Here is a 25,442-nt window from a genome sequence, read left to right as displayed (position 1 = left end):
CAATGTGGAGGAGCAGCGGCTCTACTCTGAGCCCCTCCCAGATGGCCGCACTCCTCACCCTATCTCTAAGGGAGACACCAGCCACCCTTCAGAGGAAACTCATTTCTGCCGCTTGTATTCGCGATCTTATTCTTTCGGTCACTACCCAAAGCTCGTGACCATAGGTGAGGGTAGGAACGTAGATCAACCGGTAAATCGAGAGCTTCGCTTTTACACTAAGCTCCCTCTTCACCATGACAGACCGGTGCAGCGTCTGCATCACTGCAGAAGCAGCCCCGATCCATCTGTCAGTCTCCCGTTCCCTTCTCCCATCACTCGTCGACAAGACCCCGAGATACCTGAACTCCTCCACTTGGGGCAAGAACTCATCCCTGAGCCAGAGAGGGCACTCCACCCTTTTCCAGCTGAGGACCATGGCCACCTCCCTCCCTCTGATTAGTCTGTAGCTGTGTCCAAATTCAGGGGCCGCATCCTTCAAAGGCCGCATTTGTAGGCCGATTACGTCACAGCGAGGTGACGAAGGCTGTCCAAATTCGAAGGCTCCTTCAAATGCGTCCTTCTTTTCTTGAATTTGAAGGATGGGTCCGGTGTATCCTTCGTGGCCTACCATATCCCATGATTCATTGCACATCAAAACGCAAACACAAAAATGGTGGAGCAGCCAAAAAGTTTGAAAAATAACTGTTTCTGTGACACAAAATAAACTTTTAAAATGTTTTCAGGCAAGAATGTAAATGTGTAAACCTCAGATATCAGCTTGCTTTATCAAGATATCGCTTATTTGCAAAAAGTGCTCCACTGTTTTCGGAGCTGTCCGTTGCCGCTGCTCTACCAGCAGCTCGCCTCACTAGCTGTCAGCTGACCGGGCTATCGAGGCTCGCTTTAGCCGGAGAGAACGCCCGGCTGCCCGCACATCCTTTTCAAACCCCCGCTGGCTTACGCTGCTGAGTGGAAGTTAAACACAGATATAACTCACTCAGATGATCTCTAACAGCTGATGTTTGGTTTGTTTCAGTGTTTCATTTGTTCCTCGGGAAATCGGATTGCCTGAAATTAAAGTTAAGCATCATAACTGGATAGTTTTATTCTACATTAATGTCTCACTTGTTATAGTTGGAAATTAATCATTCTCTCAGCTGTATTCCTTGATGTTGAAATGTGTTATGCTTTTACACAGCTGTTCTTCGCACTGTCACGGATGCTAGGCGACATGAGCTACGCTGAGGTGAGGGCAGGTGAGGCTGATATGAAGGCTAGACCGTCCAATTTCACAGCTGCTCACTTCCGACCTTTGCGGTCTTTGTGGGCAGCAAAGGACACGGTCTACGTAAGCCAGGTCCTTCGACGGATGTGGCCCCTGAATTTGGACACAGTTTGTGTGTGTCTTCCCTTTGTTGAGTTGTCTGTGTTGTTATTGTATGTCTGCGGTGTCCTGCAGGTTTTAGATGTGTCCCTGATCCACCTGAATCAAATGGCTGAATTACCTCCTCATTATGCAGTCAAGTTCTCCAGAGTCCTGCTAATGACTTCTATATTTGACTCAGGTGTGTTGAGACACATCTAAAAGCTGCAGGACACCGGACCTCAAGGCCTGGATTTGCTCTGGACTCTGTTTGCTTTGCTGTTTTGGACTTTTGTGATTTTCTTGGACATTAAAATCTCGTCTCCTGTTGAGAGCTCCGCCTCCAGCACTTTGGGTCATCTCACGCTGCACATGAACAGCTGCTACAGACCCTCGGTTTCCAGAAACTCGTTCCTGTGTTTACGTGAACAGCAGAGAGTTCAAAGGTCAGACTGCACTGCTTTGTTGTTGCTTTGTTGTTGTTGTTGTATCATCAGCTGTTGCTTCGGTGTGTTCTTGACATTTTTTTGTATTTTCATGTGAACAGAAATATTTTTCAAAACAAAAGTGCAAAAAAATGTCTTTGTGGAGCTCAAAGAACTTCATTAAACTGCAATCAATGAATGCAGCCAATGTCCTTGTAGAAGCAGCTGACTTCTTCATTACTCATCACCCTCACTGAAACACAGCTCTCCTCATGGCAGTTATTTCCAAGCCTCTAAATCAGCTTTCATTTCATTGGTCAACAGACATAAAACAGCATGTGTGGAACATCCAGTCGACTCTGGTAAAGATCACCTACAGCTTGGCTGAAGTTTTAAAAGCTTTTCCCCTCGAAGTTTCACTTCTCCCGCCTTTGCTGTTGTAAAATTCTCCCATAAATTTCAGTTCAGATTTATTTCAGCAGCTCTGTCTCTGCTGCTGATACCACCGTCTGCTCTGCGTCACTGTGAGCTGTCCTACAGCCCTCAAACCACCCAGTTTAACCTGCACTGACTGTCCACTAGAACCTCTGAATAACATGGAATTATTATATTTGACGTTGTTGTCAGGGACGTTTGTTAACAGGAAACGACCAGATCAAAAAAATCAGCAGGACATTAGAGCCGCCCTTATCTCTGCAAACAAGCTCTCATCTTCCCGATTCATCATCACACAGTAACCTCTTCCTCTCTGAGCAAAGCACAGCAGCAAACAACTGCATTCATGCTCACCCCTCTGCAGCAGAGGCAGCTGAAGTACCACAACCACAACTGGCATCTGCACACATGAACGCATGACAGGGAAGGAGCTGGAAGGATGATGCAGCCGATGGAAAATAAACTCGACAGTATTTTGGATTAATCTGACTTTCAGATTTAATTTCTCATTAACTAAAAGTGTCAGAACGTCATTTAAGCCCGGTCTCTGCAGCACTGTGTCATAACCCAGGGAGGGCCGGTCTGTGTTTTTGTGTTTGTGAGTCGTTGGCTGTCCAGCAGAGATGGAGAGGGGTTTCAGGCGTCTCCACCTCTGGGCAGATACGTGGGCGTGGCTCCACCACACCTGTGATGGATCAAGGCATCAGGTGGAACTACTTAAGCTGCCAGCGGACATTCACTCGTCGCTGGATCATTGACTACTTCCAAGTTAGTGTCGGCTCCTTCGGTGACTTCCTGTCGTGTGTTCCCAGACTTACCTGTTTTTTCGCTTTTCGCCTTCCCCAGATCTCCGTGTCGGCTCCTGCCTTCGCTCCCTGGAAATCCTGCTCTCCGCTCGCCACGCCGTCCCACGCCGTGCCACCGCTGATCCTCGGGACCTTTCCCCCTGCCTGCTCACTCACCTGCCTGGCCTCTCCTCCTCCCCTTGGCCTCTCTGCTCGCCGCTCGCCACCAGCTGTTTCCCACAAAATCCCCGGACCTGCTTCCCTTCACACATTCTCACTACCACTGTAAATAAACTTGCACTCTGCTCTCATCAGTTACCGCCTGTGTGTCTTCTCCTTCTCAGTTGTGACACACTGTGCAGAACCCACCGCTCATTTCTTTATATTTTGCTTCCAGTGAGCTGGACACTTGTCATTTTTCACTGTCAGTCTGCTCCTTGTACCTCATCATTTTCAGAGGAATGCGTTTTGTTTGTTAGGCCACTTAAAACTGGCCTATGAATCATTCAAGCATAAAAAAGGCACCGAACTCAAGCAGTGGTGTGTCTACACATCACAGGAAAGAACTCATTTTAAATTGTATTTTTAGGCACTTTTTTACCAGCGGCCTGTCACGTGTGTTTTGTTGAATCTTTGAAAAACAGTTTGAAGATTGTATTTATCTGCTTGGACCTGAGAGATGCATGTGGACCTTCAGTTGATCGTCTGGTGTTCACTGAAGCCTCATCAGAGCTGGAGGAAAGGCTGAGGTCTGCCACATTACACAACAAGATCAGTGGCAGCAGGTCTGATGGAACGATGGATCCAAAATTTGACATTTTTGGTTAAAAATCTCAGAAGAGGTCAGGAGAGGAACAACAGTGAGGGTCTACACCCATCTGTGAAGCACGGCGGAGGCTCTGTCATGGTTTGGGCTGCATTTCAGTCGGTGGTGTTGGAGATCTCATCAAAATTGATTATGAACACAGAAAAAGTCTGATTTTGATCCACCCTTAAATACCAGCTGGGAGATGTGTGATCGGCAGCAGCTTCATGGTCCCGCATGAACTGATCCCAAACACACTGCCAGTGCAGTAAAAGCACCCTGGATAGAAAAACACACTGGAACATTAACAGTCATGGATTGGTGGACCTCAGCATTACTGAAGCAGTGTGGGATCATCATGACAGAGAACAGAGCCAAAGGCAGAAACATCCAAAGAAGAGCTTTGAAGGTCCTTCAGGAAGCCTGGAGAACCGTTCCTGCAGAGAGACCCGGCTGTGCTGCAGAATAAAGGAGGTCACACCAAAAAATGACTTTCAAGTTTGTTAGAATTGTCCAAACTCCGTTTTTGCATTTGTGTTTGCACCTACTTCCTGTTTTCATAGCAAACTATGAGAAATGAGAGGCGGCTCAAGACTTTTGCACAGTACTGTATGTACTTTGAGGGCCTCCAGTGCTGAAAATGTTCAGTGTCTGAGGAGTTCAGCTTGGAACTGTTTCCAGACTTGACTGAGCTCACATGGAGCAGCTCTCCTCGGTGCCTTGCTGACTTTGGGAATTTCAGTCTAATTTATGTTGCACCTCAAAGTTTTTATATTATACGGCTCTGCAATATTAAAAACAAACAATAAAAACAAAGACAATAATTCAGTTTTTCAATCAGATTTAGAACCTTTTTCTAAAACTTAATTTTGTCCTGTTGTATAAAGTTTTGTAACATCCACACACTGAGCAGGCCGGCCACACACACACGTGATGATGATGATGATGATGATGCAATGAAGAAGTCACGTTCCTCCTCCAACCACGAACAGGAAACGAGCGGTTTGTACGGCACTCACGAGGAGACCTCTGAGCAGGATGGCTGCAGCCGCGCAGCTCTGCGTCTCCCTGCTCCTCGCTCTCATCAGCAGCACCGATGCAGGAGAAATCATCGCCATCCGAGAGGAAGGAGAATTTTTTGAATTCAGGCGGCCGGAGCAGAACAGCTCCTGCGTGGCCTCCAGACGCGCTGGAGATGATACGCTCGTCCTCTGGAACATTTCTCACTTCGGGAACATAAACTTCACCGTGCACGAAGATTTGATGGGACGACTCTCGGTTTCTGAAGCCTCGTTCACTCTCCAGAACCTGACCCGCTCGGACTCCGGCCTGTACCAGCACGTGTGCTGGGCTGAGGACAAAGTGACCTATGAGGAAAACATCAGCCTGACTGTTTGTGGTGCAATCAGTCAGAAAGTGAGACAGTGTCTTGAAGAAACACTGGAGGTACAATGTGAAGGAGCCAGCAACAGTTTGTCAGTTGAGTGGATCAAATATGAGTTTAAATATGGGAAAGACCTGCAGGCGAGGGTTTTAAACAACAAGACCACTTTGGAGGTGGGCAGCATAAGAGAAAGCTTCCTGGAGGTGAAAAACACATCAGTTCTTCACGTGTCCAACATCACATTCTACACATTATACATCTGCCTGGTGATGAACCAACAGCAGTGCGTCAGCAGCCATTCGAACCATTTGATCAAACTACCGACGGTAGTCTATCACTCAGTGGGAGAGCTGGCCGTGCTGCCCTGCGCCTTCACTGATTTCAATCCGTTCCCAGTTTGGTGGAAGCTGGAAAATTACTCCAACAGTGACCGAGAAGTCGGTCAAAACCACTCGCTGGTGTTTCCATCGCTGGCGCTGAATGAGTCGGGCTGGTACGGCTGCGGAGGTCAAACCATAAAAGAGCGGTTCTTGCTTGTGGTGTGCCCCGAATCGGGCCCACCTGCAGTGGAGGTCTTCTCAGAGGGAGATGACGTCGTTGTCGGATGCCCAGCTAAGTCGGCATCAGATGATCGTTTTGAGTGGTTCATGAAGTCGATCCAAACCAAAGGTGAAATCGTTTTCATCAGGAAAATTGAGCTAGGCCAGACAAACCTACCCAATAACAGCCTGGTGATCAATAATGTCTCAGCTCAGGATGCGGGAGAGTACGTGTGCGCAGTCCTGGACTCGGGTCAGCGGTGTCTGTCCACAGCAAAGACTCTTCTCATCCACAGAGAGCCCTTTGGGGTCTACTCGACCTTCTACAGAGTCAGGTGGATGCTGCTCAGCGGCCTGCAGGTGGCGCTTTGTGCTGCTGTGGTCTGTGTGAACACCAGGAGAGGAGACGCCGCACGCACTTAACATGGTTATCATTGTTTCATTATTATTGGCCTTCAATATTCAATTTAATCACTGAAAAAAATGATTATTTTCTTAGTGCACTTATTATTATTATTATTATTATTGTTATTATTATCATTACTATTATCTGCCCATGTTGTTGGGCTATCATTTGGAATATTTTTCTGTTTTTACCCATTTTAAATGTGTTAATTCTGATGTGAATTATGATCATATATTTTTGAAAAATATATTTTGTTGTTGTGTTTCAGACCACATGAATCAGCGGCCCATCTCACTGTGTTTTATTTTTTGTAAATTTATTTTTACATGTAAAATTTCTCTGATGCAGCAGAAACTTCATAATATGCTTTGATTGTGATTTTATGTGCTTAATTTCTTCTGAAATAAATGTATAATCGAATGCAGCAGGCTGCACCTCTGCTCTCTGCTCCATGCACCTTTTTCTTTTTTATCCTCATCAGTAAATCATCAGTAAATATCTCACAAAGTGATCTGTAATTTTATGGAGAACAAAGCTGTATAATTTAATATATTAATATAACTTATTAATATGGTGAATGTTTAATTTCACCTTATTATAGATGATCTCACATGAAAGCATTCAGCGTCAGTTTAACCTGATTGGTGGGTACGTGTAAATATCGGTGCAGCTTCCTGAAGATCCAAACACAGGTGAAGGAAAGACACAAATCTGAACTACACTCTGCAGCACACAACAATAAATAATCCATAATTCCTCAGAGATTTCTGTCCAGGTTCACACGATGACATCACACAGCTGCTGCATCCATGATGAGACTCTCCCGCTCCTCCACATCCCAAAGGTGCTCTGCTGGACTAAGATCTTTGTGACTGTGGAGGCCGTTTGAGTGCAGCAAACTCAGAGGTCATAAAGAGCTGGACACAATCAGCAGCAATGCTCAGGGAGGCTGTGGCGTTTAAATGATGCTCGGTTGGTATTAAGGTAAGGATTAAGTATTTCCCAGCCACTCGGTGTGGTCTTCTGCTGCTGCAGCCCATCTGCTTCCAGGTTTGCACATTCAGAGATGCTCTTCTGCATCCCTTTGTTGTAATGAGAGGTTATTACCGTTCATCAGAAACATCTGTATGAGGGCACAGGCTGCACATTTCTCCGCTGTAGTTAAGTTTCAGATCAGATAAGCAGAAAAAAAAACAGCTCTGAGAGAAGACTTCATTAGTGCAGCTGCTTATTCTCAGGAAGGCTCAGCTCAAGGCCAACAGGCAGGATTCATGTGAGATGGAAGAAAAATGTATTACCCAACGTGATGTGACAGGTAGAGACACCTTACAAGGTCAGATAAATCCTCATTGAGCTGACAACCACATCGGACCCCACACAGTCATTTAATACAGCAGAAAATATGCAGTGAAGTAATGACATCGTGTAGCTGTTATTTTTGAGCAAAAAAGGACATAAATAGCCTTTCTGAATGACGTCCAGCGGGCTGAGAAGCTTCCTGCCAGCCCTCGGGCGAGGCCTCCAGGCAGCCGCCGCTCATTACCGCCTCGCTCAGGTTAAGCCACAGATCCACCTCTGCCTCCCCTCCCAATTACTTCTCCATCCAGTGCTGACAAACCCAGAGGAGGAGGCCGGGCTGACACGCTGCCTGGCTGCAGAGGGCCTCTAATCACAGCAGAGCAGAGGTGAAGCCTGTGCAAAGACTCACTCCTGTTATGGAGGAGGTTCATTATAACTGCAGCTCTGAGGCGCGATGCTCCCGGCAATTAAGAGCTGAGGTTAATTTTCTATATAATACTGAATTTAGCTCCAATTACTCAATCAAAGGCTCCTCACTGCTAATTTAGAGACATGGTTCAGGATGTATATAAAAAGCCTTAACTATAATAACACCATATGGAGACGATGGTCTGGGACCAGCAGCTTCTCGGCTCTGCATTTCAGTATTTTAGCTGCCACCATGTTTTATTTTTGGAGCTGACTGTATTTGCACTGTATGAGTGTAATGCACATATCTGCTCATTAGTGCGAATTAATGCACTAATAAAACATGTCATTTCTGGGATGCTCTGTACTGTAGAGGAAGCATCACTGTTTGACAGGTTATCACACAGGAAATCTTCCAGCAGCACAAACACGGTCCAGAGGTCCAGCTCAGGGACTCCAGTTAGTGATGGTGAAGCTTCGCAGACACCTGTCAATCAAAGAGCCCTAATGATGCAAACTTTACACTTTTAAAAGCTTAGGAATAAAATAAAATCACCAGTCATACAGTGATACACCAGGAAACGATCCACAGACACTCAAACTGTAAACGGGCTGTAGACATGTTTGTTTCTCATGTTTTTAATGAGTCTAAGAGCACCGACTCACTGCTGGAGCCTCAAGTGGACATTAGAGGAACTGCAGTTTGCAGCACTATCTCTGCTGTTTGCACTTTAAGACATTTTTACTGTTTCATTTTTTATTTATTGGATTTATTTAATTAATTTAATCATACAGCCATTTAATTATTAATTAAACATTTTACATGTTTTATATATATATATATATATATATATATATATATATATATATATATATATATATATATATACTAATTTTGCTTTCCTTGATTATATTTTATTTTTTACCTTTATTTTATCTTATTTCTGGTGTTTTTTGTATATGTTTACATTTTTTATTTTCACGTAATTTTTTTAACAAATTTTTATCTTTATAGGATTTTATTTATTTTTTATTTATAAATTTTAAATTTGGAATATTTTTTGTAAATTTATAAAAATTGTAAATAAAATAAAAATGATTTAGATTTTAGTTTTTTAATTTATCACATTTTAATTTGATTTTATTGTTTCTAAATTATTTTTATGCTCATACATTGTTGAGTTATTTTGTTTAGTATTTATATTAATGAGCCTCTTGACTTTATTTATGCTGTTTTGTTATAGGTTGTATTTAATGACTTAGTTTATATTATCAAATCTTATAGACTGAAGCAGAAATAAGATCCAAATGTTTGCATAAATAAATCCCTGGGATGCAGAATTGAAATATTGGGAGTTGATTCAAAGCTTTATTTTTAATGTGTTGTAAATTAAATTTGATATGTTAGGAATTAGTGACTAGTTTAGTTACTGCATATGTCTACAGGACACGCAGATGTTGTGTGTACACTTGTACTGCGTCCCATCAGAATAAGCACCCGTCCCTCTGCGCTGCAGGATTTTTTTCCTCAGGTCGGGTGAGTCGATGGCGTGAAGCTGGGCTGCGGCTCGCTGAGCATCATCAGCGATGCAGCAGGTAGTCGGCACGCCTGTCGATCAAACCCGGTCACCGGGGAGCTCCACCTGTGTGCTGCTGACAGACAGGGAGCGGCATGCAGATGAAACACCCCCACCCCCTCTTCATGCTCAGCCTGCTGTCCCACAGGGGGAGGTGGTATGAATTATTCACACGCAAACACACATATAAGGTGCGCAGGGGGCTGCGTATCCTGCTTCACTGCAGAAGGTCACAGAGTCGAGCAGAGTTTAATATTTATAAGGTATGAAACAAATAAAAAAAGGCTCAGAATAATATAAGAACATTTTTCAGAACATTTCTGCAGCAGCAGCTTCGGACCGATTTTATAAACTTGTATGAATAATAAAAATCAAAGATAAGGCAAGAACAGAAAGTACAACATTTCCTCTGATAGAGAAACTGTAAAATAACATTCCTGATTTTTCATCATCCATCCATCCTAACCCAAGTTTCTGGACTGTGGGAGGAACCAGGAGAACCTGAAGAGAACCCACGCAGACAGAACATGCAAACTCCACAGCCTGGGATCAAACCAGGACCTTCTCACTGTGAGATGATAGTGCCAACCACTGCACCACAGCGCCGCTCTTTTTGTCACTATAAACTGTAAAATATGTTACACATCAGAAACATTCCTGTTTTAACTTCTGACAAACCATGAATAACCACAGCTGCTTAGAGAGTACTTTAATGCTAAAACAGTGAAATACTGAAGTATGAGCATAGTGTTTACTAATCAGCCAGAATCTGCTCTCCGTGTGATGTTGGCACTGTGAAGATGGACTAAAGGAAATTAAAAGAAGTGCTGAAAGAACTGAAGATACTTTTATTTTGGGAACCTTCCTGGAGGACTAGTATGAGCCCAGGACTGGTGACACTGCAGGCCGGCAGGTGGCGGTAATGCGCCTTTAAGCTGGTTTTGCTGCCCGCCAAAAAAGGGAAGTAGAAGCGGCTTTGTTTAGTGATTTTCGATACCACAGATTTTCTTTCCGATACCAATACTAAGTAAAATTCAAGCTGGTATCGGCGATACCGATACTGATACCGATACTTTGTGCAAAAATCTTAAATGAAATAAAATCACAGGGCAAAAAAAAAAAAAAAATGACAGGGCTTTAACAGCCCTGTCATTTTTTGCAGTATACACTGATGCTTAGACTTATTTAGATTGAACTACATCTCTACTACATCTGAACTACGTCTCTCCAAATAGCCTACAATACAGAATAAAAACACTTGATGTTATAACACTGGGTGACTCAAATTAAAATTGCCAGTAAAACATTTTAATAAATAAATGCCACAATAATTGCATGTTTATCGATATACCTATATTTTAAAATGATCATTTAACAAATAACACAAAGTATTTTATTGGTAAAATGTTATTTTTTATTCATCTTTTCTAGTATATATTTTTTATATTTCACCATAAGAGTTTTTATCACAGCTGCTCCTTATTATTTAATGACACCTATTAAACCACTTTCAGTTATCTTACACTTTAGGAAAGCTTACTTGAATAAATCTCGGCTTTTTCACCTCTGTGAGATTATCTCACGTGGGCGTGTTACAAATATTACTCCAAACTGAAATCATGCAGCTGTGTGCTGAAGCATGTGTTTATTTATGCCATCTTAATGAATCTGTCCAACTCAAACAGCGACCGTGCTTATCGCCCTTAAAGCTCCACATTTCCTCTCTGTACCTGGACAGTTCCTGCCTGCAGCACCTCAGGACTCCGTCTGTCCTGCTCTAACAGCAGCACCTGACCTTTGGCTCTCCTCCTCGGTCCCCGTCATCATGTGTGCCTCGTATTCAGTATTGTGGTGTATTCTGAGGTGTTTAACGAGGTTTGTTGTGTTAACACAACTTCTCACTGTTTTCCCACAAACAGTGTGCGTCTTGGCTATTTTTGGAGCTGAAATCGCTCCACGCGTGACCATTCGCCATCGTGGCTATGTTTGAGTGAGCAGCCGCAGCACGCCGCGCTTTGGCATTACGTCCTTACGCACTTACCAGGCGGAAGGAAAAGTAGTTCCCATCAACCCTGTCTCGTTTAGGCAAGATTTCATCATTTAGTTACTTTCTAACGTGTTCTTGCTAAGATCAATTATCTCAAATGACTGAAGTATTTAAAGTATCGATACTAAAGGTCAGGTATTGTTAGTATCAATATTTCAGTATCAATCCGCACCTCACCAGCGGCTTCATTAGTGAGGAGTGTTTCATGGAAAACCTGCCGCTGCTGTTTTTAGGTGAACGTTTCACCTTTTGAAGCAACAATGGCGTCAGTTCAACACCTGAGAGACTTCATCCGGGACCGACTGACCGCGGCCGCCGAGGACATCTTCTCGGAGTTTGAGAAGTCCATCCTGCAGTATGAGAAGAAGCAGGAGCACCAGCGCAGACTGCGGGAGATCACCTGGAGCCCAGTCGTCAAGCTCCACGTGACAGGTGAGTCGCACCGTGTGGACGGAGGCGGTTTAAAGCCGGAGACGCTCCGCTCACAGAGGGGAGGGAGACAGAGGAGCTAACGGACACAGACACCTGAGCCGCAGAAAAATGGTTTAAACTTCAAAACAACCGGATTATTTACGGTTTGACGAAAAAAAGGAAACGCGCACTCATGTTAATAGGAGATGGTTGTTCATACAGTGGCAGCGGTAACATTGGTAAAGTCGCACAAGGAGGGGGGCGCGCCAATGCGGGGAAATAATTTCTCCATTTTCTGTATTTAACAGCTGTGCATATGAAATGATCAATAACAGAGGCACGGCGCTGATTAGGCTCCCCTGTGCTCCTTCACCTCCCCTCCTTCTGCCCCCATACACACACACACACTAAAGGTGCTCCAGCGCGCGCTTTCGAGAACGCGCTCGACTGTCATCTGACGACAGGTAGCTAAAGATGCAGAGGCAGAAAAGAAAGGTCTCCGGGGCAGAAAACGGAAGAGGGAGGATAAAAATGTTGGGAGGAAAAAATCTTTGAGAGGTTTAAGTCATAGAAATGTGGTATTTATAAGACCATGAATAAATGAGGTCTGCACACATGAACACAGTAAACCTTGAGAGGGTGCGTGTGCGCACGGGCACACGAGTGGGTTGGGGGGGGGGGGGGGGGGAGATGCCTAAAAATGTGTCCGTGTACACCTCATAAAGTATATAGCTGCGCTCCTGTTGATAACCTTTAGGCCAGGCTGTGTGAAACAGGTATGATGAGTGGGCGTGGCACCTCAGGTCCACAGTGACTGCTGTGAGGTGCACAGACTCTGGGTGAAGATGCCTTGTTGATGCTCAGAGAAGAAGCCTGACTGCTTCAAGCTGATAGGACGACAACAGTAAGTCATATACGTGCAGAAGAGCATCTCTGAATGCACAACAGGTCGAACCTTGCAAGAGGTGACCTACAGCAGCAGAAGACCACAGCAGGTGCTACACCTGTCAGCTGAGAACAGGAAACTGAGGCTACAGTTACCACAGACTCACCCAAACTGGACAGCAGGAGTCTGGTGACTCAAACCCTGTGTTTTCTCCGTCCTTACATTAGTAACCTGTCGCCTGTGTTCCTTTGTCCCAGCAGATATTCCACAGCAACATTCCTGCAATCAGGAGGAGCGTCTCACTGCACAGCAGCTCTGGAACCAGGAGAGGAACTCCAGCCCAGAGCAGGAGAACCCAGAGTCTCCACAGATTAAAGAGGAACAGCAGGAACTCTGCAGCAGTCAGCAGGGACAGCAGGCTGTACAGAAGCAGGCGACTGATACGGTTACAGTGACAGTGATTCATGAGGAAAGCGACCACAGTGATCCAGAACCAGCCGGTGACCAGCTCCTCTCTCACAGTTCTGATACCGTCGTGTTTGTTGAATCCAAAGCCAAAGAAATATTAGAGGTTATTAATAAGTGTGTCCAGGATGAGGCAGAGATCGACCATCAGCGCAGAGTTCTCGATCGCACCTGGAACCCCGTAGTAAAGCTCTACAGGACAGGTGAGTCAGGTGGTCTGAAGTCAGTAACACTGAGCAGTAAACAGAGATGTGACTGAACCAGAGGCTGCAGTTTGGAGCTCACAGGTGTGTCTCACACACAGGCTAACGGGGCTAATCTGAGAGCTCTCAGCACCAGGATCAGTGAAGGAGGCCGGGCAGACAGGATCACGTGACTTTTCAGGGTTTTAGATAAAATTCTCCTGCGACTCATTAACTGCACTCTTTCCCATCGTGGAGGCCAACAACAAGCTAGGAGCTCATTTTCATGCAGACTTTCTCTCATTTGCAGGCCTGTAGCTGCATAAACACTGCTTGTTCTCCTCATTAATAACTAATTACAAGAACTGTGTGTTATTTTTTATTCATAATTTGAATTAAACACCACCTCTTAGTTTATTTCCCTCCTGTGTTACTGCTGCGATCCCGACAATAGGCGGTTAAACAGCTGAAACGTCCACGGATCCAGACATCATCAGATCATTACATCACAGCCTGAGTGTTGCTGCTGAGCATGCCCATCACTTTATGATCAGTGTAGTTATCTTCTGAGGGCTGCTTCCAGCAGCATTACGCACCATGGCACAATCCTCAGATCTTGTTGAATGTATGCCATGGAGAATTAAAGCAGCATGAAGGCAAAAAGGGGGTTGAACCCAGTACTAGCAGGGTGTAACTAATGAAGTGGCCGGTGAGTGTATTTGCAGACGTGCTCATGAGTAATTGTCACGTGCATCTATTTTTAATCTCAAATGTGAGTGAAACCTGACTGACTCTTCTTTTCCTCAGCCTGTTTGCTTCACATGTTCATCCATAAACGTGATTGGTGGAAACGCCTTCCTGGGCCAGCAACTGCTTCTTCTTTTTTTTAAACCGGCCCCGGGGCCATCAGTTATATCAAACATGTATGCGGTCTAGGGCTGCAGCGATTCCTCGAGTAACTCAAATAATTTGATTATAAAAAATCCTCAAAGCAAATTTGTTGCTTTGATGCTTCATTTAAACTCTGCAGCTCAGGTGTCTGTGTAAGTGGAGCCTTTATGCTTTAATCCCTGATTAGTGACTAAATATGTATTTAGGAGGATGCTTGTGAATACAAAGCATTACAATATTAAGCTCATGCAGCCCCCAGTTTTTCAACAAAAACTCTGATAACACAACAGCAGCTGTTTTCGTGCAGTCTGTCTGTGCAGGCGCAAAGAGGCGGAGCCGTTACTGAGACGGTGAGCTCAGGTGGAGCGAAAGGAGACGTTTTTCTAGCCTCCAAAGCAGCAGGAGGAGCACAAACAGCTGGAGGTCCTTCATCAACCACCTGATCAGCAGCATGAAGAACACAGAACTTTGTAGCTGCTCCATCCACCCTGTTTGTTTCACACAGAGAAAAAAACTGCAGTACGGAAGTTAAAATATGCAGATGAACTGTTAATAAGACAAAATTATTTTGTATCAGATTACTTGATGAATTGATGGAATAATCAGTAGAATACTCGATTACTAAAATAATTGATTGTTGCAGCCCTACTGTGTATATTTGCTTAATAGAAGTTTTGTGTCCTTACATTATTAACCTGTTGCTCGTGTTCCTTTGTCCCAGCAGATCTTCCACAGCAACATGTCTGTAAGCTGAAGGAGGTTCTCGCCGACCAGCAGCTCTGTAACCAGGAGAGGAACTCCAGCCCAGAGCAGGAGAACCCAGAGTCTCCACAGATTAAAGAGGAACAGCAGGAACTCTGCAGCAGTCAGCAGGGACAACAGGCTGTACAGACACAGACTGGTTTGTGTCCTCCTGCTCCTGTGGAACCAATCGTGGCCCCTCTTAACGTCTCTGCCCTCAGTGCAGATTCTTATTTGACTCTCAAAACAGTGACCTTCACAGGTAAAAAGCTGTATCCCTGCAACACCTGCGGCAAAACATTTACCACCATGTTCTCATTTAAAAGGCATAGCACCATTCACACAGGTGAGCAGCCACACCTTTGTACAACCTGTGGGAGACGCTTTCGCCAAATCTATCCTTTGACTGTTCACATGAGAACTCACAGGGGTGAGCTGCCGTACGTTTGTAACACCTGTGGGAAAGTATTTAAATAGAAGGTCCAGAAGACCATGCAAGGGCACACAGGTGAGAGGCCACACCTTTGCAGCACCTGTGGGAAAATTTTTAAAGCCGAAGGAACATTGAGTGAGCACATGAGAATTCACTGAAAGGAGCTGATGCAGGTTTGTAGCACCTGTGGGAAAAGATTTCGAGACGGAAAAGCTTTAAAAAGACACGGGATAAGTCACACAGGTGAGAAGCCACACATGTGTCACCTGTGGGAAGAAGTTTATTGTGAACTCAGCATTACAGGCACACATGGGAACACACACAGGTGAGCGGTCTTACCTTTGTATCACCTGCAGGAAAAGATATAAAAACATAACATTAAAGGTTCACATGCTAAAACACACATGATGCAGTCCTGAAATATCTGCTGGGAAATTTTCCCTGAGAAGAAAAGTTTGGGTTAAAGAGTAAGAATTTGTATAGGTTCATGTGTCAGATTTATTTAATAAAATCTTCATTTTGTTCTGTGTGAGACTTTAAACTCATTTCCGGGCTGTGAAATTTCCCACCGGATTCATGAATATTATGGAGAAGCATTGCTTTTTTTTGTCTGGCTTTGGACCTGTGAAAACCTGAAATATTCAAACAGAAATATTATTCATAAAACCAGTTTATGATAAATGTGAGAGGAGAAAAACAAATTCTGAGAAAAAAATATTTAAATTTGTGAAAAAGGGCAAAGTCCCAAGAGAAACAAGCAAATTTATGGGTGGAAAATGGGCAAATTTTAATTTGGGGGGGGGGCTGAACAGGACGATACCTCCAGCACAGCCAGGCTGAGGAAGGCACAGCCGTCTCCCAGGACTGGTTGGGTGAGAGAAAACTTCTTTTTTTTTTTTTTTTTTTTACTTATTTGGGGCAAAGTCAATAAATTTTCTTTTTAATAAAATCCAACGTGTTTGTGTACCTGCAGCTTTTAGTAACTGCCAAAAAGCTCCTTGTGGTCAGGTGATAAAGCTACAGAGAATTTCAGGGAACTACCTGGCTTAAAAAAAATTTTTGTTGTAATATTAACAAAAATTATTATAACGATTCCGTTATTCTTGTCTAAGATGACGCGAGCTTTTAAAGTTTGAATATTGTAGATGCCCTCCGTTTTAATTACATACTCCGGCCAGCCGGGGTCGCTGATGTGCCTCTGCGCTGTTTTCCAACTGAATACGAAGAAGAATGCTAAGCTAACGGTGGTGTCTAATAGGACGCTGTAGCGTTTAAACTCAGTTTATAGGCTCGTTTCTCTGAACCGCGGACATCGAGACAGCTTACAAAAGAAATGTGACTTTCTAAAGACTTGAGTTCAAATCAGTGTTTAAATCGTTATGTCGCGCTAGCCACTTAGCCGGTTAGCTCTTGTTGCCTGACAACGGACCGGAAGCCAAACAAACCACTAGCGGGTTAGCGGGTGCTAATCGGCTAAAGGATCCCCGTTTATAGATTTTCCACTCAGACATCAAAGGTCCGGGATGGCGGAGGACGGCAGGCGCGGACAGGAAGAGGACCGCGGGCCCGGAGCGGCTCACCATGCGTTTGTAGTGATGGAGAGCCTGCTGGAGAAGCTGAAGGTGCTCAACTATGAGGAGGAAGTTCTGAGCAAACACAACATGAAGAACCTGTCCAGGTGAGACACAGGTAGCTCGGGTGTAAGTGCAGGGTCAGCAGTGTGCAGAAAAAACAACGATAAAAACTACAGTGAATACGTTTTACACCTACCTGTGCGCGAGACACGTGAAAGGAAAGGAGGGAAAACAACTAGAAATATAAAGATCAACGTATGTAAGCCACTGGTTTGCCTTTTGAGACATTCCAGAAATGAGTTATAATAAAAACACAAGTATGGGTGAAAGATAAGGGATTGTTTTATTGATAAATGCTCTGAAGTAATCAGCAGATGGCTGAAGTCTGTTGGAGGATGACCACAGCCTTTGTGGCCGGGATGAGAGTCCAACATCTGACGGTGGAGCGCTCCCTCTGGGTTGGAGGAGAGTGATGGAGTTCAGGTGTGTCGTTGGCAGTGCCGCAGGCATTATACTGGACTGCTGAGTGAAGAGAGAGCTGTCTCCACCCAACCCTCACCTCTGCTCAGAGATCTGGGCGGCGACTGGAAGAAGATGGAGGATACAAGTAGAGGACGTGGGCTTTCTTTGGAGTTGTCTGAGGTCATTACAGTCAGTGCTTCATTCATCAGACCGCCTGATGGGATCGTTTAAATGTGAAGGAAAGCAATCACCTGCTCTCACACAACCGTCCTGTTTCTTGCAGTGATACCTGCAGCTGCGTCTACATTTAGTTTATAACATCTGTAAACTTAGTGTGGAAAGTAGATATGTGGGCTGGTCTAAATCGCATCGGCTGTTGTGCGTCAAAAGGAGCCAGCTCAGGTGGTTCAGAAGAATGGAAAGAGGCACCCAGGTAGACCCAGAACCTACGGGAGAAACCTAAGATTTTCTTATTTCTCTAGTTTGTGTCCTTGTCTCCTCTATCCTCGTGCCTCTGACCCAGAAATCAGTGTCTTTATACCCTGCTGAAGGATGTCTTGTGTCCTGAAATGTATCAGCTGGAGAGAGGAGGCTGCAGGAGGAGCTATCATCAGTGCACAGGTGCCTCCTTCAGAAGTGCGCTTACCTTCAGTAAGAGGCGTGGCCACATCTGTAATACACGGAGATATGATGGAGGGAGGAGGACTCGTCCTTTGAATTTCAGCTTTTTAAGACCAGCTTTCTACTCTTCATTGTTTCTGTGTGAGTTTTTTTAAAAAGCATCAGACACAAGAGGTGAAGAAGAGAGCGCAGGCAGGGTGGAGGGTGGAGGTAATTTGTGACAGAAGGAGAGCAGAAAGAGTGAAAGTGAAGGGTTACAAGATGCAAGTGAGACCTGCTGTGGTTTGGAGGCCGAGTTGGAGGTGGCATCTTTTCACTGGGAGCGAGCAGACAGACAGACAGGATTAGAAGTGAGTCCATCAGAGGGACGGCTCGGGTCGAGCAGATTTGAGACAAACTTAGAGAGGCGAGGCTGCGATAGTTTGGACATGTGCAGAGGAGGGAGGGCAGATAAACTGGAAAAAGGATGCTGAAGATGAAGCTGGCAGGCAGGGGGAAAAGAGGAGGTTCATGGATGCAGTGAAGGAGGACGTGCAGAGAGTGTTGGTGTGACAGGACGGTGCTGGGATAGGGTGAGATGAGGCAGATGATCCACTATCGCGCCCCCTAAAGGGAGCAGCCAAAAGAAGATTTAAAATAAGGCCTGATATCTGTCACATGTTGTGGATTTAATTAAAAGAGTACCTGAGATCATAAAAACAACTTCTAATGCATGTGTGTCAAAGGTCATATTTAACAGACAGCACTTTAAAATGAGGCTCTGAGGTGAGGACGTGTCATTATGTTAAAGGCTAGCTGCCTCGACTCCTCTCTCCTTCTGATTCTTCATTGCCTCCTCAAGGAATCAAGGATGTACAAACTGAGAAATAAGAGCCTGGGAGGACCCATGATCACCCAGGAAGAACGGGAAAGTCAAGCTGTGTGAAGAAAATCTGGAATACCTGCTTAGCTTGCTGCTACCATGACCCGACATCGGATGGATGGATGGATGGATGGATGGATGGATGGATGGATGGATGGATGCCAGTTTTAGTCATGGTGGTTTTTATGACCTGCTCTCATGATGCTTTAAACAGATATATCAGTATATAGAATGACTGATTTACTGATGAAGAGCTGAAATGCCTTTAAAAAAGGTCATTATTTATTTATGTATGTATTTATTTTAAAAAGTGTGCTTCTGATGTAATTCAGATTAAATTATTAAAAGTGTGCACAGAAACTGAAAACTCGAGTCCAGTATCCCACAGACGTCTGTTTTCCTGTGCAGGCATTACTTCGTCTCCGGTCCGTACCTGGCGTCCAACCCCGGCGAACAGTTCTACATGTTCACCATCATCGCGGCGTGGCTCATCAACATGGCGGGGAGGCCGTTCACCGAGCCGCAGGAGTACGACGAACCCAACGCCACCGTGTCCAACATCCTGGCAGAGCTCCGGGCCTTCGTGAGTCACACAGAGTTTAGAGCTTTGATTCTGCCAGATATATTTATTTAAATCTGCCCATCATGCAAAGTCGATCTTAAAAATACCAAAGTGCTGTTTTCCAGAGGCTGAGCTCACATACTGTTTGTATTCATACCAAAACATGATGGATGATGGGATATCAGAAACTGAAGGTCAGACTTCAGGGCGTTCGTGGTGGAAATAGGACCTGTCAGTTTAGCAGCTGTACAGGATGCGACCGCTTTATGGTGACAGCCTTATCGAGCGGGTAAAATACAGCCTGCGCCTCGATCCAGCCCCCACCCCCCTAAAAGGAGTACGGTGCTGATAAATCATATGCATACACTCTGTGGCAGTAAATAACAGAAATCGGCTGCACTGAGTTTTTCAGCCTGTGGACGGACTCGGACTCCTCGACCTTGGACTGCGGTTTGTGGCCGTCGTCCTGGTTCTGCTCATGAACCAGTCCTCCACCTGCTGCAGGTTCTGGTGGATCTCCAGGACGGAACCAGGACCTCGATCAGCAGCTGCAGTCCAAGATGGTGGCGTCTGCTGGATGAGAGTCTCACAACAGAGCTGTGACCAGCCTGCAGGTAGGAAACACGAGACAGGAAGGGCTGGTTCTAGCTTTCAAAATAAGAGTGTGGGGATTATTTGCTGGTAAATCAGTCGTGCCGCTGCCTCAGACGTTTACCTGTGTGGGTGGTAATGGTGGAGCTTTCATCCTGTAGGTGCTTCTGCGCCTACAGTTGGTTCGTTTTCTCGTTGATATGGACTCGCTACCGTAGCTGTGATGAAGCCTGCAGAGAGGAACAGCCACAGACTGATGAGTGAATCCTGATCTTCTCTCCATCAGCTGCCGTCAAACAAGAAGAGTTTGAAACTTTTTTGACTCCTTCTGTTTTTCAGGGCGTTCGGGTGGACTTCCCGCCCTCCAAGCTGAAGTCGGGCTCGGGCGAGTACGTCTGCTTCGTGTTGGACCGACTGGCCGAGGAGGCGCTGAGGAGGAGAGGCTTCACCTTCAGGAAGTATGCTGATATTTTATCAGGCTGCTTGTTGTCTCTGCATTTTAAGTTTGGATGTTTTCATCTTTAATTCTGTTTATAGGAGGAGATCTTTCACTTTAAACTTCTTGCTTCTCTTTCTCTGTTTCAGGCCAAACTACCCCTCAGAAACCACAGAAGAAGAGTCTGTGCTGGAGGACGACACCGAGCTCACGCTCAGCAGAGTCGAGGACGAGCTCATCGTAGGTGTTCCAGCTCGATTTGACTTCTTCTGCTTTTCCATCAGGATGAATCTGTTCTAGCAGTCACTGCGTTACTCAGCAGCCCCCCCCCCATCAGAGGTTCAGACAGCCAAACGATGAGAGGAAATCAGCTGATTAATCAATGACAGGGTCTGACAAACACCACAGAGTCAGGACAGATTTAAGGACATCCCCACATTTTAAAAACACATTTTCTGGTGTTTTATTGCAAAATATTTCTCTGATTTTATGAAGTTCAGCACAGATGACGCATAATTTTGTTTTCTTCCATTAAATTATTTCATGGTTATTTTCTATAGTTGTGTTTGTTGGTTTCTGGGGAGGATCTGCTGGTTTCTATGGAAGCCTGTTTCCGCCAACAACAAAAAAAAAATCATCATCTGTAACTCGAAATTTCGAGTTACGTATCTCAAATACTTGTGTTAATAACTCGAAATTTCAGCATACCGCTGCCATTCAGGAAGCTCAGAGAAAGGGGTCATTTCCTTGTTACCCGGAAGCAGATGCTGCCAGCCCACCCGTACTCAAAATGGTGTAGCGACAGCATCAGTGAGCTGCAGTTTCTAGTAAACGTGAACAAATTGTTGGCATGTTTTTGATGGTCAATGGTCAAAATGTCTTATAGCAAAAAACAGCTGCATAAAAGGTAAGAAATCAATGTTTTCAAATCGAACTGTTGGACAGCTGATAGCTTCAGCTTCCTGCTTCTGGTTAACAAGGAAATGTACAGATCACGGAGCTTCCTGATTGGCAGCACTAAGTCGAAATTTCAAGTTATTAATGTGAAAATTTGAGTTACGTAACTCGAAATTTCAAGTTACTGATTGCAATTTTTTTTTTTTTTTAGTGGCAGAAACAAGCTTCCATAGGTTTCAGCTGTTCTTTAAATTGTTTCTGTTTAGTTTTCTTTATCGTAGTCATAATAATGTGGGTAAATCTGTGAGGAGCTCAGAATACAGTAGAGGTCAAATTAGAGATAGTTTCTGTTTGCACCAATAGAGGGATGTGGTGGAGGTTTATTGTGAGGCTCTGCTGAGGTTCAGCTGTGTTTCGTTGCTCATCGTGAAACCGGCTCCCGGTTTCAGTGGAAACTGTGATTACGTTTAATAATCGAATGATATCGTTGTGGCCGTGTGTTCGGTGTTTTTCATGCTCACCGCTGCATCGCTCGAATTATGAATCATCTCCATGTCTTAAAAACTTCTCAGAAAACTCATGATTAATGTTTTTGTTTGTTTGTGAACTCAGGACGAAGGCGACGATGAGGAGGAGAACGTGATGGACCTCGAGGCTCTGAAGTTACGAAGCACTCACGCTGTGAGATCACCTGGGAATAAGATTAATTTCCACGTGTTCACGTTTGGGATCACATTCGCTCCGAGGTTTGAGCTCATCCCAGCGTCTGTTTTCTGACAGGAAGCTGAGCCGTCCTCCAAACCCGATGACATCCTGGAGTCGGCGGTCGACGCGGCGGAGTGGAACCTGGAGGTGGAGCGAGTCCTGCCGCAGCTTAAAGTCACTATCAGGACCGACAACAAGGTGAGGCTCACCTGAGGTGGATGTAACAGAAGTTATGTAGTGAAAGAAGCTTCACTCGGCTGGATTTCACAGGCCGAGTCCATAATTATCATAAATGTGGTGCAGCTTAATTCTTTTATCAACTTTGACCAAGAGAAAAAAAACTCCAGACTTTGAGTCTGTAAACAAACGTCAGGATTTATTTCTGAGTAAACGGCTGTGGAGGGTTTGAAGGGTGCCTGCAGTTTCCCAGCATGCTCTCTGTTGGGTTGGCAGTGGTTAGTGATTCTGTGCCGGTTCTGCAGGACTGGAGGATCCACGTGGACCAGATGCACCAGCACAGAGACGGGATCCAGTCCTCGCTCAAAGAGGCCAAGGTGTGTTCACTGACCTGCTTCGGCATCACGTAACGTCCTCGGTCCTGCTTCTCATCAGAATTAGTGTTTATTTAATTACAGATAAAAAAAAATACCCATAAAGTAAATAAATGTAGATTATTGAATAAACAGGTGCAGGCTGAAGCTTTAGATCATTAAACTGTTTACATACAGAATACTCTTTATAACCAGGAACAGAGATGTTTCATGCTGTTCACCACAGAGAGACATCCTCAGGAGTGATGTCGGGCTCTCTGATGTCCTCCATGTCTCTGCAGACCCACCTGGACAAGCTGCAGGAGGACATCGGAAAGACGCTGGAGAAGGTGAGCAGCAGAGAGAAATACATCAACAACCAGCTGGAGCATCTGATCCAGGACTACCGCAGCGCCCAGGCCAAACTCAGCGAGGTAAACCTGGAGATCAGATTTCTGATCCTTCCTCTTCATCGCGACACATTTGAATTCATATTTATCCATGTTTGAGGCTCAGAAAACGAGGACACACTCAGCTATACGTTCGTTAACTCTGCTCATCCTTCAGGCCAAAGAGCACTACCAGCAGGCCAGCGGAGGAGTGACGGAGAGAACCAGAGTCCTGGCCGAGGTCAGTGAACGCACCACGTTAGTAAAATCAGATTTTTGGCAGCATCTGTCTAAAAATGGGCTGATAATAATTTTTCTGTCCTGATTATATTTTCTTGTGTTGACAATAGTAATATTTATTATTATTAAAGTTTATTTGTACACATAAAGAAACAATACTCAGTAAAATGCAGTCAACAGGCAGACAGTCAGTGTATGACTTTTAAGAGAGAGGACGCAGTGTGAGTCAATATTTATGGATAAAAATGTATAACAAAAATCCCAAATATAATTTTAAAAGAAGAAATGGAGACTCGGGCAGGTTTGAACACTAATAATACAAACAGATTAAATATGGTCAAAGTTCTAGTGTATGCACACTCTGCCCCACAGTTTTTTCTGCTCCAGGCTCTGTATGATGTCATAAAGCACAGCACAGAAGCCCCACCCACCAACAGGGCAGTTGGAGCTAAAACAGGCTGTTTCAGACTGGCTGATCTGAGGCCAGTGTGAGATAAAGGAGTTTATTCTGAGCTGCAGAGCCCTAAAATAAAAACATGGACATGAAAAGAGGCCGATGGCCCCGTTTAAATACGGGGAGGAAAAAGTGTTTTACTTGGTTCATTTTGCGTCTCGCTGGCTGTTAAACCTTTAAATGTGTTTCACTTCCATCATTAAACAAATCAAAGTATAAACGTGGTCCATCAAAGCAGTCTGCGATCTAATCATGTGACTGTGTGTCATTCATATTTATCGTATTGATCGCTCGGGTTTGGTTTCATTAAATATTGCTTTATTTTGACACCTATGAGCGCAGTCTGAAACTGTGTGTTTTAACTTGTGTTTCAGATCAGCGAGGAGTTGGAGAAGGTGAAGCAGGAGATGGAGGAGAAAGGCAGCAGCATGTCTGACGGAGGTGAAGCTGAATCCGGTCACTGTGTTCAGGTTCGTGTCCGACGCTGACGCGGCATTAACCCGTTTCTGCTTCTTCTGCAGCTCCGGTGGTGAAAGTGAAGCAGAGCCTGACGAAGCTGAAGCAGGAGATCGTTCAGATGGATTTGATGATCGGCGTGCTGGAGCACACGCTGCTGCAGGCCAAACTCAGGGAGAAGTCCAACATGACGCGGGACATGCTCGCCACTAACATCCCCGAGCCCGCCGCCGGGCCCTTCGCTTAGCGCCGCCGCCAGAAACCGAGAGGAAGTGAAGGGTTCAGAAACAGGAAGCTGTGGTTTCATCTGTATTTATTACCCACATATTTTTCTATTTCCTGCAGTGAATATTTTTGTGTCTTTGGATATAAAATACATTTTGATTAACTTGAATAATTTCTGTGTGCAGCTCCTTTATTTATTTAAATGCATTTGAGGAAATTGTCCACCAGATGGCGCCAGTTCTGCAGCCAAATTGGTTGTTATTAACTTTTAAAATCTTCAAACATTTTGGACATAATTTAATCTCTTATTCAGATTATTTTTTTATACCGAATACTCTAAAGACAAACGAACAAACAGAAGAAGGAAAACATCAAACGTTTGAACTCCATCCAGCCCTCCACCCATCCATTCTCTAATACTTATCCTGTTCGGGGGGGGGGGGGGTGGTGCTTTCCCAGCTGTCGTCGGGTGAGGGGCAGGGACGTTTGAACTCTTTGGGGGAAATTTCCTCATCGCAGTTTAAGGACAAACAGGAAGTTTTGGTATGTACCTTCAAAATAAAATGGGTGTTTTATTGTAATTTTAGGAAAGATTTCCAGTTTTAATGCATCATCGGTGTTTTTGTCTTTAAATGACATTGGAAAATAGAAGTCATGTATTTCCTGTCTCAGTGGTGGTGGTTCTGTGTGTGTGTGTGTGTGTGTGTGTGTGTGTGTGTGTGTGTGCACATGTGTGTGCAGTAATCCCTGCGAGCCCAAAGCTCAGACAACACTCACACAGTTTTTCTACTTTTGTACCTGTGTAATTTCACAGAGGGGGAAATCCCTAATATGGTCATCTTAGGCACAGGGGCCCCACCCGCTGTTTTGGGGAGGGGCAGCCACTCAGAAGAAAGCTGGCTTCAAAGGTTCAGAGCTAAAAAGGTTCATTTCAGTCAGAAGATGAAGCATCAAACCACAGATATAAAGAGAAAAGC

At 44.7% G+C, this 25,442-nt stretch overlaps 2 protein-coding genes across 2 annotated transcripts; both read left to right on the top strand.

The window, feature by feature from the left end:
* The first annotated feature begins 11,712 nt into the window (after positions 1–11,712).
* On the top strand, positions 11,713–15,563 carry LOC115795884 (zinc finger and SCAN domain-containing protein 2-like). The gene is made up of 3 exons (XM_030752010.1): positions 11,713–11,884; positions 13,010–13,417; positions 15,012–15,563. The coding sequence occupies exons 1-3, from the start codon at positions 11,713–11,715 to the stop codon at positions 15,503–15,505; spliced, it is 1,074 nt and encodes a 357-aa protein (XP_030607870.1). The 3' UTR covers positions 15,506–15,563.
* Positions 15,564–16,608: 1,045 nt separating this feature from the next.
* On the top strand, positions 16,609–24,637 carry ift57 (intraflagellar transport 57 homolog (Chlamydomonas)). The gene is made up of 11 exons (XM_030751967.1): positions 16,609–17,139; positions 19,389–19,563; positions 20,473–20,591; positions 20,719–20,809; positions 22,079–22,147; positions 22,247–22,369; positions 22,654–22,725; positions 23,004–23,135; positions 23,269–23,331; positions 24,159–24,225; positions 24,306–24,637. The coding sequence occupies exons 1-11, from the start codon at positions 16,985–16,987 to the stop codon at positions 24,485–24,487; spliced, it is 1,248 nt and encodes a 415-aa protein (XP_030607827.1). The 5' UTR covers positions 16,609–16,984; the 3' UTR covers positions 24,488–24,637.
* Positions 24,638–25,442: the final 805 nt, after the last annotated feature.

This window comes from Archocentrus centrarchus, chromosome 17, assembly GCF_007364275.1.
Source record: "Archocentrus centrarchus isolate MPI-CPG fArcCen1 chromosome 17, fArcCen1, whole genome shotgun sequence".
NCBI classification, from domain to species: domain Eukaryota; kingdom Metazoa; phylum Chordata; class Actinopteri; order Cichliformes; family Cichlidae; genus Archocentrus; species Archocentrus centrarchus.
This window is presented reverse-complemented; position numbering and strand designations above follow the sequence as displayed.

Bases quoted from the DNA above. Each gene is read 5' to 3' on its own strand.
- LOC115795884 (XM_030752010.1), top strand. From the start codon at position 11,713: ATGGCGTCAGTTCAACACCTGAGAGACTTCATCCGGGACCGACTGACC. The intron at 11,885-13,009 runs GTGAGTCGCACC...TTGTCCCAGCAG, and splicing joins CGTCAAGCTCCACGTGACAG to ATATTCCACAGCAACATTCC. The intron at 13,418-15,011 runs GTGAGTCAGGTG...TTGTCCCAGCAG, and splicing joins AGTAAAGCTCTACAGGACAG to ATCTTCCACAGCAACATGTC.
- ift57 (XM_030751967.1), top strand. From the start codon at position 16,985: ATGGCGGAGGACGGCAGGCGCGGACAGGAAGAGGACCGCGGGCCCGGA. The intron at 22,148-22,246 runs GTGAGATCACCT...GTTTTCTGACAG, and splicing joins AGTTACGAAGCACTCACGCT to GAAGCTGAGCCGTCCTCCAA. The intron at 22,726-23,003 runs GTGTGTTCACTG...ATGTCTCTGCAG, and splicing joins CCTCGCTCAAAGAGGCCAAG to ACCCACCTGGACAAGCTGCA.